At 44.7% G+C, this 20,019-nt stretch overlaps 1 protein-coding gene across 5 annotated transcripts in view; it reads right to left on the bottom strand.

Moving 5' to 3' along the window:
- The window catches only part of KIF20B (kinesin family member 20B), a 257,621-nt gene that overhangs the window by 80,985 nt on the left and 156,617 nt on the right, over nucleotides 1–20,019 (bottom strand). For all 5 annotated transcript variants that reach the window (XM_073585893.1, XM_073585891.1, XM_073585894.1 and 2 more), the window contains exons 20-22: nucleotides 4,113–5,208; nucleotides 3,641–3,776; nucleotides 758–880 (exon numbers count right to left, since the gene is read on the bottom strand). In XM_073585893.1, the coding sequence (XP_073441994.1) occupies nucleotides 758–880; nucleotides 3,641–3,776; nucleotides 4,113–5,208 (1,355 nt within the window). The remainder of the gene's footprint in view (nucleotides 1–757; nucleotides 881–3,640; nucleotides 3,777–4,112; nucleotides 5,209–20,019) is intronic.

Below are 20,019 nucleotides of genomic sequence, written 5' to 3'. Positions count from 1 at the left end.
ATCAATCACAATAGGCGATGTCACCGCTGTCCTCCCCTTCCTTTCCTCTAATACAAGAGATGGAGCTGGACACTTAATTGTGGCTATGTATTCTTCTGGAATTAGAGCCTAAAAAAGTCAAAGTTACTGGTGTGAAGATTACACAATTTTATTTTATATATATTGTGATGTGAGAAATCTTGTGTTTATGCCAGAATACTGGAATAAAACACATTGAATAGATGCAAAGTTTTTGCTCAATGCAACGTCGTACAAAAACTTAGCAACTTTTGTCATTTTCATGCCGATTTGGGATAACTACACCAAAATGGGCTGGGCAGGAGCTGGGGTAGGATAAGGCATGGTTACACCCACCCGCCAAATTTTTCAAACGTGGCAACATTTTACACTAGTCCCTGACTGGAGTAACATTTTTGTTGATGCGCATATCACTGATAAAGATCCACCAAATTCATGAAGAATGTGTCCCCCTTAGTGAATTCTGCACATCTTATTTCTGAATTCCCATCATTATGACTGGCGTACGAAACCCCAGTCTTAATGAATTGTGGCTACCGAGTAAAGAAGTTAGCGATACATGCAGTTTAGCAACCTTGCGATCACTACTGACTTTTGCTTTTGTCTATATTTGTGTTTGCCAGGTAAGAATTATATAACCTGGTAGGTGAACTTTGATTATGCTGAATCAGCAATGCGCGTACAGTAACAAACAGATGTAACATGCTCAAAGACTGTATTCACAAAGCTTTATAAGGACCTTGCTAAGTTGCTGAATTGTCCGCTGTTTAAGTTCTAGCTCAGAAGACATTTGCTTCTTTAATGTCTCGTATTCATTCATTTTGTTAGTTAGAGTCTTCTTCTCTTCACGCATTGCAGAAATCTGAAAAACATTTCAAAAGGGAATAAATGTATTGTCTGCAGCATTAATGTACCACGCATTACTGAATCAAGAGAACACTTTCTCCACCACTTTGCTCCTTTGAAAATAGTGTGTCCTAATGACCAAAAATGTCTGTGTCATTACACTTTGCACTAGTATTTATCATAGTGCCATTTATTCTATAGCACTTTACATATGAAAAGGGGTATACAAAAAAAAACAAGTACAATAATCTTACACGATACAAGTCACGACTGGTAAAGGAGGCGAGAGGACCCTGCCCGCGAGGGCTCACAATCTATAAGGGATGGGTGAGGATATACACTGCTCAAAAAAATAAAGGGAACACTTAAACAACAGAATGTAACCAAGTAAATCAAACTTCTGTGAAATCAAACTGTCCACTTAGGAAGCAACATTGATTGACAATCAATTTCACATCTGCGGACGTCAGGCCCTCAGACCATCCTCATGGAGTCGGTTTCTAACCGTTTGTGCAGACACATGCACATTTGTGGCCTGCTGGAGGTCATTTTGCAGGGCTCTGGCAGTGCTCCTCCTGTTCCTCCTTGCACAAAGGCTGAGGTAGTGGTCCTGCTGCTGCGTTGTTGCCGTCCTACATATCTCCTGGTGTACTGGCCTGTCTCCTGGTAGCGCCTCCAGCCTCTGGACACTAAGATGACAGACACAGCAAACTTTCTTGCCACTGCTCGCATTGATGTGCCATCCTGGATGAGCTGCACTACCTGAGCCACTTATGTGGGTTGTAGAATCCATCTCATGCTACCACGAGTGTGAAAGCACAAACACTCAAAAGTGACCAAAACATCAGCCAGAAAGCATTGGTACTGAGATGTGGTCTGTGGTCCCCACTTGCAGAACCACTCCTTTATTGCCGTTGTCTTGATAAATGCCAATAATTTCCATCTGCTGTCTATTCCATTTGCACAACAGCATGTGAAATTGATTGTCAATCAATGTTGCTTCCTAAGTGGACAGTTTAATTTCACAGAAGTTTGATTTACTTGGCGTTATATTCTGTTGTTTAAGTGTTCCCTTTATTATTTTGATCAGTGTAGCAGGTGATGGTAGAGATAGTCATGCAGCGGTATGGTGGAACGATGGTTACTGCAGGATGTAGGCAAGTCGGTAGAGGTGGGTCTGAAGATTTCCATGGTAGGCAAGAGTCTGATATTTTGGGGTAGAGAGTTTCAGAGTAGGGGAGAAGCAAAGGAGAAACCTTATATGTGATTGTGGGTAGAGGAGACAAGAAGGGAGTAGAGAAGGAGATCTTGTGAGGATCGGAGGTTGCGTGAAGGCAAGTACTGAGAGACGAGGTCCCAGATGTATGGAGGAGACAGGTTCTGGATGGCTTTGTATCCCATGGTTAGGGTTTTGAACTTGAGTCTTAGAGCAATGGCGAGCCAGTGAAGGGATTGACAGAGATGAGAGGTCGGGGAATAGTGGGGAGACAGGTGGATTAGTGATCACATTTGTACACACAAAAAAGGCAATACCTTCCTTTGTGATTTGATCAAATGAGAGGAGATCTAACTGGTCACTTGAGCAACAAGCTAAAAAAAGGCTCAAACAGGTACAAATATATTTAATGAGGGTAAATATTAATTGACTTGTTTCCAATCATTTTCCCACTACATTATCACATGGAAAAATGATAATACCTTAAATTATTTTAATTAATATCATAATGTGTTGTTTACACCTCAGAGGTAGATATACATCAACTCTATATCACTACAGGACTACTTGTCTAGTGCCATGCAGTCCTCCTGCTCTGTGTAACTCCTCCCCCAACTCTAATTAGCAGCTTTCTGCCTATGCAGTGTACAAAAACAGTAGCCAATCAAGGGTGTGGGTGATGTTATGCAGAGCACAGAGCATTAAATCTGCAGCAGAGAGCAGGGATTTTATAAAAACTGCAACAAGCAGCCCAGTAAGTGACATCGCTGGAATCAGGGTCTCTGCCCCATCATGCAGCTCTCAAAATTACACAGCAAAAACCTAGTGACAGATTGCCTTCAAACTTTGGCAATCCAAGTGAGTTTTTCAAACAAAAAACACTTTAGGAAAATGGTGATGTTTTTCTTAAAGCGTCTTTCTTGGAGTCGTCCAAGTCAATTTTGTGGAGTCTTTGACGCTTTTCTTTAACCTTTATATATAAAATTGTGAGCAGTTTCCAAGCAGAAGCTGCCTGAAGAATGGACCAGTCACTTCTTTTAACCGTTTTGCGCCTTTGGAAACTTGAAACGGTTAAGAAATACCAAAAGACAAAACATATGCACCGCAAGTCATTTTTACATTGCAGTGCATACTTTCATTAATTTTAGGGTTTCTTTAGTGCTTTTTCAAGTACATATACCATTAGTATGAAAACAAAGTCTACATTGGAGCTGCAGACAAAAAAAAAAAAAAAAAGTAGGACTTTTTTAATTTTTTTGTATGAGCTTGTATTACATATTGGAGCAATACAAAAATGAAGCTGCCAAGATGATATGGTGGACTTACAACTAGTAATCCAGCCATGGCCTTACCATTTAAAGTCTAAATGCACTTTCACATTTATCTTAAACCATTGTATTGAAGGATAAAGCACCGAAATAAGAAGTATGATTAACAATTCATTAATTCAATAGTGAATGTAGAGTGATATACAACGCCAAATATTAGAGGGAGTTTGTGACCCTGCAAATATTCTAAACTGTAAACTAGGTTAGTATTATTCCCGGCACAGTCACTCACCTCTTTTTCCACCTGCTGCATTTGCTTTTTTGCATCAGCCAGTTTATCCTTCAGCTCGATGTAGTCCTCCTCTTTTCTCTGCAGGTCCAACTGTGCCGTTTTCAATTGACTGTCTTTTTGTAAAAGTTCTTTTAACCTTAAACACAATGAAAAAGAAGTCAAAAAAGGATAAAAAAAAAAAAAAAAAAACATAAACAACTGCTTACATTTTACAGAAGACCAGTACAAGCTGGTGTGGCATAATTTACCAGCAGATCCGGCATGCTTACATAAAACAGATTTCTTATTATCTTATTCAAAGTCTCGCTCCCGTTAGATTGCTGTGAACGAGAGAACTCCATTTGACTTGAAAAATCAATACGTAACTTACAAGAAATAAAAGGAAAGTTTTGGCCAGAGCTCAATCCCTCCCCGTAACTAAAGGATGAAAATCAAGCAAACCTTGACACAGCTCAGCTGTCAGTAGACTTACAGTGCAATCTCTCCCACTGACTCTGTCACTTGCTTCTGCCTCTCGTTCGCCGTCGTTTCCGCAGCTGTACGTTCTTCCCGCACTGTTCTAATCTTTTGTTCTACTTCACTCTTCTCATCATTTAGTTTCTTCTGGTTCTTTTCACAACCCATGTGTTCTGCCTGGAGCTCTGCCAAGCGTTTCTCCAGTGTTTCAATTGCCACAGATTTTTCTTTGCTTTCGTCTTCCAGGCTGCTAAGCTTTTCAGATGTCTCTTTGTAAGAATCCACAAGGAGTCGCAGGTCCTTTATCTGTTGGCTATGTGATAATAACTGATTTTTATAGTCAATTTCTTGCATTTTAAGGCTTTCCAAGTGCTTCGTTGTTTCTGACAATTGTTCTCTAAGCTGGACAATAAGTTCATCTTTTTCTTTGAGAACAGAGACTTGGGAAGACACGTCGCTCTCTTTTTCATTTTGCAGCACGCTCATTTCGCGTTTCAGGTCATCAAGCTGTTTTTGAAACTGCAGTAACTGCTTGTTCTTTTTAAAGGATTCTTGAAGAACATCTTGACATTTTTTCCAGAGACCTTCTATGGCATTATAAAACGCACTCTCTCGTCCAGATGGCATTTTTCCCACTTGACTTTCAATCTGCTCAAGGTTCCTCTTGGTTGACTCTTCTATTAGATCAGTTAGATTAAAAAACTCCGACCCACCAGAGCCTGGACCAATCTTGGCAAAGTCTTCTAACTTACTTTGAATAGTTTTGATCTGACTAACCTTGTTGGCAATGTTTAATTGGTTCTGATCTACCTCCTGCTTCAGCATATTAATAGTTCCTTCCATGCTGAGCGTCAGATCTTTTTGGATTTGCAGTTCAGAGACCAAGCTTTTATTTTTCGATTCCAAGTCAAGCAACTTCTTTTCATATCCAGCGAGCTGTTCTTCCAGTTCCGCAACAGACTGAGCGAGTTTCACCGTTTGAACTTTATAATTTTCATTCTCCGCTTTAATATCTTCCAATTCACGCAATAGAGGGCTTTCATCTCTGTTCTGCAGGGCATCTTTGTGCTTTTCCTCGCTTTTTATCCGATTGTCATTCGGGTCAAGAAAATCTAAAAAGCACAAGGTAGAGATTGGTTAAAGAATCACAATAAAGTAGAACAAAATTAAAATCAATTTTTGTGAATTTTATTAAAATGTACATTGTTGACCGCGACTAAAAATTTCTACTGAACCCTAATGAAATTCATGTTCTAAGAAAGGAAAAAATTATTAAAAGGAGTTTTAAAAAATGCACTGTTTTTTACTAGCCATATACTGCTCGAGAGCCGGCTCCCCACAGCTACCCGTCAAAATCAGTAAATACTGCGGGTTGGACGCTGCGTACTTGTGCAGCCTCCAGATGTTACAGCATAGTGGATGGGATATCAAGAAACCCCACATCCACTATGCGTACAGAGCCGCCCGCAGTTCACCCGGAAGGACATGCAGCGCGCATCTTTCCAGACTGCAGCATGTCTATTTATCTTGTGGAAACACGAGCCTCCGCAAGATAAATTTCACCGGAACAATGTACTGGACGCGGTGACTTCGCACGGATCAATGAACACATGCGGATTTACCTGCATTCAATAGCCAGCAGCGCTTTGGACATGTGCTGCATATCGGATCATGTGCACATCCCCTTAGGTTGCAGCACCGGATGCCATGACTATACGGCAGCAGCCAATCATTAGAGGCAGCGGTAATGCCTATATCGTCAGCACCAGATCACTGACCAGTCAACATATATTGATTATTGCTGCTCAGCCAGAAGATCTCTCTGTATAAGAGCCCGTGCACATAACAGATTTTCATGTTGGTTTTCACAGGTAGAACTGGTACCTATGATAGTCTATGGGGTAGTGCACACATCTGATTCCTTTTCCTTATGGTGGGGGGAGGGGATGGAATTTGAGATGTCATATTTTGATCCAAGTGGCGGATCAAAATAGTCAATGGAAGCCTATATGTCTGTGAAAGAAAGGGGGAAAAAAAACAAAGAAAATCAGACCGCACTTCACTTTTCACAGACTGAAAAAGTAGAGAAACTTTTTTTTCCCCTCCATGTCTCCATGTCCAAGAAACACTGATCAACTCCAGAGAAACTACATGCCCCTGGCAGCCATAGCATAACAATTATCACTTCTTTAAATTTTAAGAGGACCTGTAACTAGGTCAAAAGTAACCAGTTTTGGCTCTTATTTTATTCCCACTGCTTCTCTGAGTAATATATAGGATTTTATTTTTTTAAAAAAACCCACCATATAGTTTCAGAGATACAGGCCCTTTTATTAAGTGATAATTGTTACACTCATCAGTCTTTATCTGTGGTCATGCCTTTTTTTTAGGTTGCTCTGCATTATTACACTGTGAGCAAGGACACCATCGTAAAGATCCTAAAAATGATCACTAAAGAGAACCAGATCTTTAGAACAGTGATGGATTAAAAAAAAGGAATTGCCTGAAGAACAACGCAACGAAGAAATGCATAGGATGAGTTACTCCTTGATCCACAGGAGAAGAGAGGACCCTGCCCGCGAGGGCTCACAATCTATAAGGGATGGGTGAGGATACAATAGGTGAGGGTAAAGCAGGTCGTGCAGCGGTTTGGTGGATCAGTGGTTACTGCAGGTTGTAGGCTTGTCGAAGAGGTAGGTGTTCAGGGTTCCTTCTGAAGGTTTCCATGAAAGGCAAGAGTCTTATATGTTGGGGTAGAGATTTCCAGAGTATGGGGGAAGCACAGAAGTCTTGCATGTGATTGTGAGAAGAGGAGATAAGAGGGGAGTAGAGAAGGAGATGTTGTGAAGAGGTTGCGTGCAGGTAAGTACCAGGAGACTAGGTCACAGATGTATGAAGGAGACAGGTTGTGGATGGCTTTGTATGCCATGGTTAGGGTTTTGAACTGGAGTCTCTGGATAATGGGGGGGGCAGTGAAGGAATTGACAGAGGGGAGAGGCCAGGGAATAGCAGGGGGGATAAATGGATTAATCATTCAGAAAAGCTTATAATAAATTGTAGGGGTTCAATAGTGTTTGAAGGGAAGCCACAAAACATGAGGTTGCAGTAGTCAAGGCGGGATGTGATGAGTGCATGGACTAGAGTTTTTGCAGATTCTTGGCTAAGGAATGTAAGGTTTCGGGAAATATTTTTGAGTTGAAGTCAGCAGGAAGTGGAAAGGAATTTGATATGTGGTTTGAAGGAGAGAGCAGAATAAAGAATTACCCCCAAAGCAGTGAGCTTGTGGGCCTGGGAAGCGTGAGCAGACATTTACTTTAATGAATAAGTCCGTTGGGGGGAGGGGTCGAGGGGACTAAAGGTACTGTCACACTTAGCGATGCACCAGCGATCCCGACCAGCGATATGACGCGGTCAGGATCGCTGGTGCATCGCTAAGTGGTCGCTAGTGAGCTGCCACACAGGCAGATCTCACTAGCAACATCGCTGGGGACGGGGGTCGCTACTTACCTGTCACACCAGGCGATCCTGCGTCCTCCCGCCCTGCTCCACGCTCGTCGTCACAGAAGGAAGCGCCGCAGGAAGCTGACGACGAGAAACAGTCCAGCCTGTTCTCGCGCGATCAGCGATAAGCAGCGGGGGAGCGGGCTGTAGGTAAGTATCACACATAGCGATATCGCTAGCAATATCGCTATAACGTCACAAGTTATAGCGATATTGCTAGCGATATCTCTTAGTGTGACATGCCCTTTAGTTGCAGAATAGATCTACTGGCACTTTCAGATGTGGTCGCTGCAGCTTCTGCCAAATTTGTCTCACCGGCAAAATGTTTTACTAGTACTGCTACAAGGATTTACAGCATTAGATGCTTTGCAAATTGTAAGACATCAAGAGTGGTGCATCTCTGCACCTGTACTTGCTTCATGAATAGTGTTGAGCGATACCATCCGATATCGTGAAATATCGGATTGGATCGGACCGATACCAGCCCCATTCAAGTCAATGGGACAGAAATATCGGAATTAAAAAAAAAAAACCCTTTCTTTCCTTGTAGGATAATTTTGCATGAAGAAAAACAACTAAGAATAATGTAGAATGTACTGGGGGAGATGGAGGAGACATTAAAGGCATAGAGGTTTAGCAAAATCAAATGGAATAGCAGGAATTTATTTTTTTATTTTTTTTTTAAGACGTTCGGAGTTACAAAGATATAGACTATGTTAACCTTTTTTATATTTTGTCAGATATGTAGGTTTCACTACTTCCATGCTCTTCACCTTCTTTACTTCTCCCACACTTTCTCCTTCATGATCCTCAGCAGCAGCATCTTTTTCATCAACAACTTCTTCACCTTACTCATCTTCACCTTCTTCCGATTATTCTTTTCTTTTACATTCTTCATATTCTTCTTATTCAACTATTATTCTTCTTCATATTCTACTTCTTCATCTTCTTCCTATTCTTCATCATATTCTTATTTGTGACAGGCATTCCTGTAGTTGTTATCTATAAAAGTTTGAAGATTACACCTTCCGTTCTTCTGCCTGTCACAAAAGATGTACAACAGGATTAGTCAGCGTTCAGTTTGGCCTGCAGCAGCAGGCATTTTCCAGGGGCACCACGAGGAGGAACGGACTCACCCCCATACACTGCTTAGTCTTCTTCTGCTTATAATTTAGAGAATATCTTTTGCTCTGATTTTTAGTCTTATGCTTAATGTTCTTCTGCTTTTGGTTCTTCTGATTTTTGTTCTTCTGCTTCTTGGTCTTCTGCATCTTGGTGGTTGTCTTCATGTTCTTTGCCCTCTTGGTCATCTTCTTCAGGGTCATCGTCTTCACGGCCATAGTCAAGGAGATCCAGAGTGAGAACCAAAAACCATTTCCACAAGCTTGAACTTGGAAAAGTAGCAGAAGGTACAAGAAGGCTGAGGAACTGCCGAGAACCAGCTGACGGTACCGGAACCCGGATGGGTAGCAGAAGGAACAAGAGCAAATGGAACTAGCAAGGACCAGCTGACTGTGCTGGAACCCGGAGGGGCAGCAGAAGGAACAAGAGCCAATGGCACAACCGTGGACCAGCTAACGGTGCTGGAACCCGGTTACTAAGCAGGAGGTACCGGTGCTAGAAAGCACTACCGAGGACCAGCTGACGTTGCTGGAACTCGGATACCGAGAAGGAGGCACCTAAGCCAAAGGCACTGCCAAGAACCAGCTGACAGTGCGGGAACCCGGAGGGGTAGCAGAAACTACCCCTGAAAAACAACGATGCAAGGCCGCGAGCCGGCCGCAGTTACCGAAACACACAGTCCTACAGGGGGTGCTTGTCCTATTGGCACTACGGAACCAGCCTTTATTACCAGAACCCGCAGCCCACATAGGAAGCACCTGAACTGCAGGCACCATAGTCTCGGCTAACCCGACCGCAACACGACTGGACAACATTTTGGTGGCAAAGTGAAGTTGACACTACCCCGAAACAGCAGGCGTTCTGTAACCAGGCTGGGCAGGAGGGAGTACCTGTGCCAAAGACACTGCCGAGAACCAGCTGACGGTGCTGGAACCCGGATGGGTAGCAGAAGCTACAAGAGCCAATGGCACAACCGTGGACCAGCTGACGGTGCTGGAACACGGTTACTAAGCAGGAGGTACCTGTGCTACAAAGCACTACCAAGGACCAACAGACGTTGCTAGAACTCGGATACCGAGAAGGAGGCACCTAAGTCAAAGGCACTGCCGAGAACCAGCTGACGGTGCGGGAACCCGGAGGGGTAGCAGAAACTACCCCTGAAAAACAACGCTGCAAGGCCGCGAGCCGGCCGCAGTTACCGAAACACACAGTCCTACGGGGGGGGGCTTGTCCTATAGGCACTACGGAACCAGCCTTTATTCCCAGAATCCGCAGCCCACATAGGAAGCACCTAAACTGCAGGCACCACAGACTCGGCTAACCCGACTGCAACACGACTGGACAACGTTTTGGTGGCAAAGTGACGTTGACACTAACCGGAAACAGCAGGCGTGCTGGAACCAGGATAGGCAGGAGGAAGTACCCGTGCCAAAGACACTTCTGAGCAGCAACTGAGGACATTGGAGCCCAGGGTCAATCAGGGTGTAGGCTGAGGCCTAATTTCATCAAGTTTAATGTGTTGAAGACTACTACTGATTTTAACCGTACTCCAATTAGGCCTCTGGCTCCAGTGTCTCTAGTATTTACCCTAGCCTCCAACACCGCCAGTTGCTGCTCAAAAGTGCGGTCTGCACAATCAACACTTGTTCCTGTGTTACTGGGGTTCTGTAACGTCAGTTGATCCCCTGATGTATGTCCGGCAATGTCTTCTGCTCTGTCCACATTCCCACTACAGAACCCCAGTAACACAGGAACAAGTGTTGATTGTGTAGACCGCACTTTTGAGCAGCAACTGGCGGTGTTGGAGGCCAGGGTAAATACTAGAGACACTGGAGCCAGAGGCCTAGTTGGAGCACGGTTAAAAATCAGTAGTAGTCTGAATGTGGAGGGAGCAGGAGAGCAGCAGGTGTTACTGCACCCCACTTACACTGGAGCATGTGTTTTTCTCTGTGTACACGGCACTTCTGAGCAACAACTGGCTGTGTTGAAGCCCAGGGTGAATCATGGTGTAGGCTGAGGCCTACTTGGAGTAAGTTGAAAAGCTGAGGTCGTGTGATTTTGGAGGGAGCAGGAGACTTTGCCGTACACACAGCAGGGGAGCAGCTGGTATTACTGAACCCCACTAACACAGGAGCTAGTGTTTTTCTCTGTGCAGACGGTACTTCCGAGCAACAACTGGCAATGTTGGAGCCCAGGAACAATCATGGAGCAGGCTGAGGCGTACTTGGAGCAAGTTGGAAATAGGATGTATTTTGAATGTGGAGGCAGCAGGAGATATTGCCGTACACACAGCAGGGGAGCAGCTGGCGTTACTGAACCCCACTAACACAGGAGCTAGTGTTTGTCTCTGTGCAGACGGCACTTCTGAGCAACAACTGGCTGTGTTGAAGCCCAGGGATTACAGTTCAGGTGGTAGAAACATGAACACAACAGGAGACCTGGATACTGTTGCCAACCAATTATTTATTCTGGAAGAGGACTGGCAAATTCTGGCGAGATCCAGGCCTTGTTCATTTTCAGAAAAGTAAGCCGGTCAACGTTAACGGAGGATAGTGCGCCGGTCTGTTAGTACACCACCTGCGGCACTAAAGACGCGCTCCGATAATACACTGGCAGCAGGGCAAGCCAGCACCTCCAATGCATACTGGCTAAGCTCTGGCCATGTATCCAGCTTAGAGACCCAAAACTTGAAGGGGGAAGAGCCGTCTGGGAGTACACTGACAGGGCAAGACATGTAGTCTGTCACCATCTGACGGAAACGTTGCCTCCTGCTGACTGGAGCCATCTGTGATGGTGTAGACATTTGTGGCGGGGACACAAAACTTTGCCACACTTGGGCCATACTGGTCTTGCCTTGTGCTGAGGCGCTGCTTCTGCTCCCTCTTTGTGCAGAGCTTCCTCCACTGCCTCGACGCACTGAGCTGCTTTGTAAAGCACGAGCAGCACTGCTCTCGGGTGGAATGGAGAACATGATGGACTGCACCAGTGTGTCTTGGTACTCCCGCATTTTACGCTCCCGGTTCAACGGTGCTATGAAGCTTTGTAAGTTGTCCCAGTAGCGAGGATCTAGGAGGGTGTACACCCAATAATGAGCCGTGTTGAGAATGTGGGCGATGCGGCGGTCGTTTCTCAGGCACTGCAGCATGAAATCAACCATGTGCTGCAGACTCCCAACTGCCAAAGAAACGCTGTCCCCTGCTTGAGGAGTCATCTCTGCCTCCTCTGCATCACCCCACCCTCGCTGTACATACTGACTAGAGCATTGTGTACCTCCCTCCTCTGGAGAGATGTCTTCCTCCTCCATTGACTCCTCCTCATCCTCCTCACAAAGTGTCCCCTGCCTAGGCCTTTGTGAGGAACCACGTAGCGCAGACTGTCCAGAAGCAGATGGCATTTGTGACTCCTCATCCTCCACCTCTTCCAAAACCTCCTCCCTTAGTGCTTGCACAGTGTTTTTTGAAGCAGGCAGATAAGGGGGACAGTCATGCTGACTAGTGCATCATCTGCACTCGCCATCCGCATGGAATCAAAGGCACGCAAAACGTGGCAGATGCCCTTCATAGAGGCACACTCAGTGGTGCTGAAGTGCAACAGGCGCACAGTGCGACTTGTTTGCGCCTGATGCAGCTGGTACTCCATTACTGCTGCCCACACAACCGCTCCAACATACGTAACGTTGAATTCCACCTGGTGGGTAAGTCACATATGATGCGATGTTCCGTAAGGCGTAATCGGCGCTGGAGAGCTGCAATGCGTGATCTTGCAGTGCTGGAACGCCGCAAGTCAGCGCACTCTATGCGGACCTTGTGCAGCAGTGCATCAAGATCCGGATAGTCCATCAGAAAGCTCTGCACGACCAAGTTGAGCACATGTGCCAGACATGGGATGTGAGCGAGTTTGCCTAGGCCCAGAGCTGCCACCAGATTTCGGCCATTGTCACACACTACCAAGCCTGGCTGGAGATTCGCTGGCACAAACCACACGTCGCTCTCCTGCTTGATGGCATTCCAGAGCTCCTGCGCTGTGTGGCTCTGATTCCCCAATGAAATTAATTTCAGTACGGCCTGTTGACGTTTGGCCACGGCTGTGCTCATATCGGTCGTAACAGGCTTCTGCAGCGCTGATTCTGAGGAACTGGAGTATGAGGAGGAGTCAATGTGTACAGACTGGATTCCTGCAATCCTTGGAGTTGGCAGAACACGTACAGCGCCACTCTCAAGATCTGTACCCGGCTCCACAACATTGACCCAATGGGAAGTGAGGGAAAGGTACCGTCCCTGTCCATGGGTACTGGTCCACGCATCGGTGGTCAGGTGGACCTTGCTACTGACGGTGTTTAGTAGCGCATGTTTAATTGTTGCCTCCACATGCTTTTGCAGGGCAGGGACGGCTTGCCTGCTGAAATAAAAGTGGCTGGGCATGGTGTATTGTGGGACTGCCAATGCCATGAAGTTCCTGAAGGTGTCAGTCTACACCAGCCTGAATGAGAGCATTTCAAAGGCCAGTAACTTTGCAATGCCAGCATTCAGAGCCTGTGCTCGGGGATGGTTTGCCGAGAATGGCCGCCTTTTCTCCCATGCCTGTGCTACCGATGGCTGTAGGGCGGCCTGGGAGTGTGAGGATGAACGGGAACGTGGTGCTGTGGGTGGAATGTCACTGGGTCTCTGGACAACAGTGCCAGAGGTTCTTCCATGGCGATCCTGTGAGGAAACCGAACCAGCTGTGTGTGAGCTGGAGGAAGAGGCTACAACACGAGCTGAAGACGTGGTAGGTGGTGCTGTAGGTTGGCCTACGTCTTCAGTGTGTCGTTGTAACGCCACCACGTGCTTGGTCTGCACATGTTTCCACATATTTGTGGTATTGAGGTTGATGACACTTTTCCCTCTTTTTACTTTCTGATGACACAGCTTGCATTTGACAAAGCAAGAGTCATCTGCAACTGTGTCAAAAAAGGACCACGCACTGCAAGTCTTGGGAGCGCCCGTTTTGGCTTTTGGAAGAGGAATGCTCCTAACGGGTGCCGAAGTGGAGGCTACAGGCAACCAAGTCTGCCCCCTCCCTGCGTGCAACTCCACGCCCACGTGCCTTACTCCCTGCCTTCTTCATCTTGGTAGTCTGATAAAGATAGGCAGAAAAGTAGAAAGGGGGGGGCTTAGTGTGCTTATTCCTGAACAGCTGCTAACAGGTATAAGAAACACTAATTTTATAAAGTGTGTGGACTACACTTTAATAGGAGCTAATTGGCCTACACAACTGTCAAGTGGAGTGTTTGGTGAACTTTATTTTTTTTTTTTTTTTTCAAATAAACAAAAAGGATGTGACAAAAGATTTTAAAGGGATAGTATCACAAACTTTTTGGAGCTATTACAATGCAGGAAGGTAACCTACAATGCAAAAGATGGGGCTCCAAAAAAATAGGGTAATACTAATCTGGCTGCGCCTGCAGGGCACAAGCCAGCAAAAAGGCTCCTCTATCTACTCCTATATAGTGTTAGCAACCAACCAATGTAGATGGATACAGATGGATGCACACTAATAGGAGAATTAATGAAAAATGAGCTGCAATAAAAGAAAAATATGTATGAGGCAGTGACGCACGCTGAGCAGCCTACAAGCAGACGTGCCTGCAGGACACACTACAGCGTGAGCTGCACTCACACAGAGACCTCTCAGACAGCCGTGAACAGTGCAGAGAATTGGGCACTAGCACTGAAAGGCTGCAGAAAGGCTCCGCTCTCTACTCCTATAATGTTTGCAACCAACGTATATGGATACGGATGGATGCACACAAATAGGAGAATGAAAAATTTGCAGCAAGAAAAATATGTATGAGGCAGTGACACGCTGAGCGGCAGTGACACACTACACAGCGTGAGCTGCACTCACACAGACCTTGCAGACAGCTGTGACTAGCACTGCTGCAATGCAAAAGAAAGCTACACTTAATCAGAATGTAGCCTGGGTAAAGCACAATGTGATTTGGAAAATCGCTCTCTAACTGTCCCTCACAGTCTTGAACAGCAGCCTGTATCTAACTGAATTCACAGCAGAGTGAACCCTAAATGGCGGCGGCAGCGGCTTTTATAGTGCATCATGACATTATTTCAGCAGCCAATCACAGCCATGCCATTAGTTAACATGCCTACATGCCTAACAGGATGTGCCCACACTTCAGAGGATTGTCATTGGCTGAATCAACTCAAACTGGCTCATAGCATTATGGGAACTTCCGATTCCGGTATTCGATATCCTAAAAGTATCGGAACTCAGTATCGGAATTCCGATACCGCGAATATCGGCCGATACCCGATACTTGCTGTATCGGAATGCTCAACACTATACATGAACTACACTGGTAAAACTAAACGTGAGCTACGTGCAAACATTGGCGAACACCTTGGAGACATGAGGCACTGCAGAGATACACCACTGGCACGTCATGTGAACCTCCGACATGGGAGGCATGTTGGCTGCATTTCCCTTCATGTGATGGAGGTCATCCAACCATCCGTCAGAAAACGCGACTGGGACATGAAGATACTTCAAAGAGACGCACGGTGGATTTACTGAATGGAATCACTGAGCCACAAAAGACCTCATGAACAGTTAAGCTTTTCAAGCTTTATATGAATATACTCCTATATATGAATATTTCTTGTCCAGGACCATTCTTTTCGTTTCAGCTCAGGAAGGGCCATTAAACAGCTCTGGCAAAAATTAAGAGACCACTGCAAAATTTTCAATTTTTCTGATTTTTATCTTCATAGGTATATTTGAGTAAAATATAAATTGTTCTTTTATTCTATAAACTACTAACATATCTCCGAAGTTTCAAGCAATAAATTCTGTATTTATTTTCTGAAAATGAGAAATGGCCAAAATAAGTTCATAATCGTTTAGAAACAATAATTCTAATGTTTTAACTCAGGAAGAGTTCAGAAATCAATATTTAGTGGAATAACCATGATTTTCTATCACAGCTTTTATGCGTCTTGGCATCCTTTCCAACCAGTCTTTCACACTGCTTTTGGGTGACCTTATGCCACTCCTGGTACAACATTTTAAGCAGTTCTTCTTTGCTTGATGGCTTGTGACTATCCATCTTCCTCTTGATTACATTCCAGAGGTTTTCAATGAGGTTCAGGTCTGGAGGTTGGGCTGGCCATGACAAGTATTTGATGTGGTGATCCTTCATCCACACATTGATTGACCTAGCTGTGTGGCATGGCGCATTGTCCTGCTGGAAAAAACAGTCCTCAGAGTTGGGGAACATTGCCTGAGCAGAAAGAATCAACTGTATTCCCAGGATAGCCTTGCTTCTTACATCCTTCGCAAGGATTAACATGCCCATTTCCAGCCTTGCTGAAGCATCCACAGATCATCACTGATCCTCCACCAAATTTCACAGTGGGTGCAAGACACTGTGGCTTGTACGCCTCCCCAGGTCTCCGTCTAACCATTAGACGATCAGGGGTTGGGCAAAGCTGAAAATTAGACTCATCAGAGAAGATTACTTTACTCCAGTCCTCTATGGTCCAATCCTTATGGTCTTTAGCAAACTTCAGCCTGGCTCTCCTTTGCTTCTCACTGATGAAAGGTTTTTTTCTACCTTTACATGACTTGAGCCCTGTCTCTAGGAGCCCGTTACAAACTGTTCTCGCCGTGCACTTCACCCCAGCTGGCATTTGCCATTCCTTTTGTAGGTCACTTGATGTCATCCTGCAGTTGCCAAGTGACATTCGAATAAGACGACGGTCATCCCGGTCAGTGGAAAGTAGTTCTCGCCCTCTGCCGGTCTGTAGCTTTGTTGTCCCCAATGTTTGCTCTTGTTGTAATGGACTGCTATCTTAGAAATTTTAAGGATGGAGGCAAAATGATGCTCACTGTATCCATCTACTAGTAAAGCCAGAATTGAGCCCTTCTTGTCCTCACTCAAGACTTTTCTTTACAACTCCTTTGGCATGCTTAAAAGTTATTTTTTCATTCCTATCACTTTTGGGATATTACTAGCACTTGTTTTCCAGCTTGTCCTATGGCAAGACGATTGTGACCACCACAGCAGGGTTTTTTTTATACTTTCCTTCGTTAAATAACATTTGGTTCAGGTGATCACCTAATCAGAAGCACATTAAGTAGAATGAGGTGTACTCTGGTTGGAATTCAACTGACACTGGAATGGAATGGCTGTCAGACATGTAGAGAATCTGATTTTTATTAAACTGTGCAGTGGTCTCTTAATTTTTGCCAGAGCTGTATATAGTCTTCAAAATGAGGGAATGAGGAAAGTCAGCTCACCCGTATGCTGTGCACCTTGTCAGTGGAACTCCTCCGCGCGGAGCTGCCCCAGTCCAGGGCGTAGTCAGAATAGCAAAGAAAAAAAAAGGGGTGATGAATGACTCCACTTGTCAGATAAAAACTTAACTTTTAATTGAATCCATTAAAACATGTAACCAGTATAGGTAACAATACCAGATATTCCACACACATGTAAAAAATTAACGCGTTTCAGCATCTAGCCTTAACCATGACTAAGGCTAGATACTGAAACGTTTTTTTTTTGTTTTTTTTACATGTGTGGAATATCTGGTATTGCTACCTACACTGGTTACATGTCTTAGCGAATTCGATTAAAAGTTAAGTTTTTATCTGACAAATGGCGTCAATGATCGCTGGAGATAATCCCCTATTTTTCTTATGTATAGTTTTGGGTCATCTATTATGATGATTATTATTGAATTATGACTTTTTCCACTCAGCGGGGAGTTTGTATTCTTGATTGATACAACTAGGACTAGCACAGCAATTATTGATCCTTACATGTGTAATATTTTTGTATTTGATATTCTACAATTTGGAATATTAAGAGGTTTGTTTGTTTGTGGGTTATATTATTGTCCCATGACCATCTTTTTATATGTCCTACTAATGCATACAAATTTTCTTTTCTTATATATTACGATCTGCTGCTGAGCATATTTGCATTTCAGGGATATAAATGGCGTCTAGATGAAATGCAACTTGCGGTCCATGTACATCATTTTCGGGGAATATCTGGATACATGTCGTTTAGGCAAGGCCGGGTATGTCGACAGCTCTGTATACGCCACTTCCATTATGGATTATGCGTTCCACAGAAGTCATTTCTAGTAACGTGCCAATCTGATAGCACAGTGTAAATTCCACACAATACAGGAAGGTATTCTCTATTTATATGGCAGTACCTAACTGAATATTACAGACAGCATTGCCTGATCCATATGGACGGATATCTGTCTCTCACGGGTCCACTGAAGAACCCTGCCAGATACAGGGGGAAAAACGTCGAGACAAGTTTGCTGCAGCATGATTTGCAATCCCTGCATATGCATATATTCAGGCTGTCTAGCAGCTGCAAATCATGCAGCTGCGGGAACTCAATCTCAGAGCATGCCCAAATACTCGGAGGTCGTCCAAGCATGCACGGAAAAGTCGAGTAACGTGCACACACGCTCATCACTAGTCGAGACATTAAATATTTAAAAGGGGACTACCAATGAGAAGTATCCTGGATTTTCAATGATCAACCATATTACTGGGCATGTTTATGCAGATCCTGGATTGTGGGACTTGTGGGATATTAAGAAAATATGAGTCATTTTGTATTGCTTAAGTGCTACATTAAGTGGACACATTTCTAGATTCTAAGGTGTTTCAGGATTGGTATCTGGCATATTTTGCATGCCCTGTGTTAGGCTAGTTTCACACTAGAGTATGGAGGAGCTTCAGACGTCTGCGGAGTCGCTGCATCGTCAAAACGACACATGCGGAGGCATCCGCATGACCTGTGTACCCAATGTTAAAGATAGGGTACACAGGCAGCATGCAGAAGTATGTGGACGTAGGCGGAGCTGACCGGAGGAGGTGCGGCAGTGGGGAGATGTGATTTGAGAGGTCTGCACTGTTGGCAAATCCAATAAAGGATGAATGTTTGTTAACAGCAGTGTGAGCTCCGTATAATATTCCAGGGGCTGGTGCTTCATCTTTCACTCCTATGCTGTATCTATATCTCTCCTTCTGTGGTAAGCAGGGTACATCTTTAGGGCTCTTAGGAGAAAAAAATTATTGACGCAGCATGGGGGCGCCATGCCGCTGAACATTAGGGTGCCAACCTCCGCTAACAGGAAGGGTAATCAACAGGAATTACTAGGCTAAAGGGCCCTTTACACATAGCGATATCGCTAAAGCGTCACCGATTTTGTGATGCAGCAGCGATATCGCTACATGTGATACTCACCTCCGACCGGCTCACCCGCTGGCTATCGCTGATCGCGCGAGATCGGCCTGGTCCATTTCTCGCCATCTGCTTCCTGCTGGTGCCGATGATCGAGCCATGGACGCAGGCGGAAGACAGTCACCCTCGCCACGTCTGACAGGTGAGTATGACCGCCGACCGCTGCTGCATCGCTAGTGAGATCCGGCTGTTTGGCAGCTCACTAGCGACCATTTAGCGATGCACCAGCGATCCTGACCGGGTCATATCGTGGTCGGGATCGCTGGTGCATCGCTAAATGTAACGGGACCTTAACAGCAGCCCATTTTCATTTCCTATCCATCAATTAAAATATCCCCTTTAATCGAAATTTCAGGGCCTCTCATAACTCAGTTCAGATTCTCATTCTGTATTCCTCTTCCCATCTTCTCTATCTTTTTATCTTTCCTGAATGTGCTGTAATTATACACAGAGTATCGAGTAGGGCAGTCAGGATTTGGCTGCGGAGCAGGAGCACTATATTGTCTACATTAGGGCATTAACCCTTTTAGTCACGGATGATAATTTACCTCCCTTACTTTACCCATCTCTAGAGATCTAAACATTGGATTGACCCCGAGTGAGAAGTATTAATTGCACTACTGTTGGTATATATCCATTTTCTAGGTTTTTGTGTCTGAGTCGAGTTTTTAAAGTATTGTTAAAAGTAATTTTTTTTTTCGAGTTTTCCCTTATGTTTCACTCGGAATTTTTCCCATTTCTCAAGACAAAACTGCTCCAGCTCCTTCAAGTTACATGGTTTCTTGATTTGAACAGCAATCTTCAAGTCTGACCACTGATTCTCAATTGGATTAAGGTCTGGGCTTTGACTAGGCCGCTCCAAAACATTTAGGGTTTGTGCACACATTGCGGATTGCTGTGCGGAATTTTCTGCGCGGAATCTACATCAATTGGAAGAATCCGCAGGTCAAAAGCCACGCGTTTTTAGGGTATGTGCACACGTTTTGAATTTTTCTGCGGACAATCCACATCGCACGGCAGAAAACGCATG

Source organism: Dendrobates tinctorius, unplaced genomic scaffold, assembly GCF_039654945.1.
Source record: "Dendrobates tinctorius isolate UK_male_01 unplaced genomic scaffold, ASM3965494v1 ptg000089l, whole genome shotgun sequence".
NCBI lineage: Eukaryota > Metazoa > Chordata > Amphibia > Anura > Dendrobatidae > Dendrobates > Dendrobates tinctorius.
This window is presented reverse-complemented; position numbering and strand designations above follow the sequence as displayed.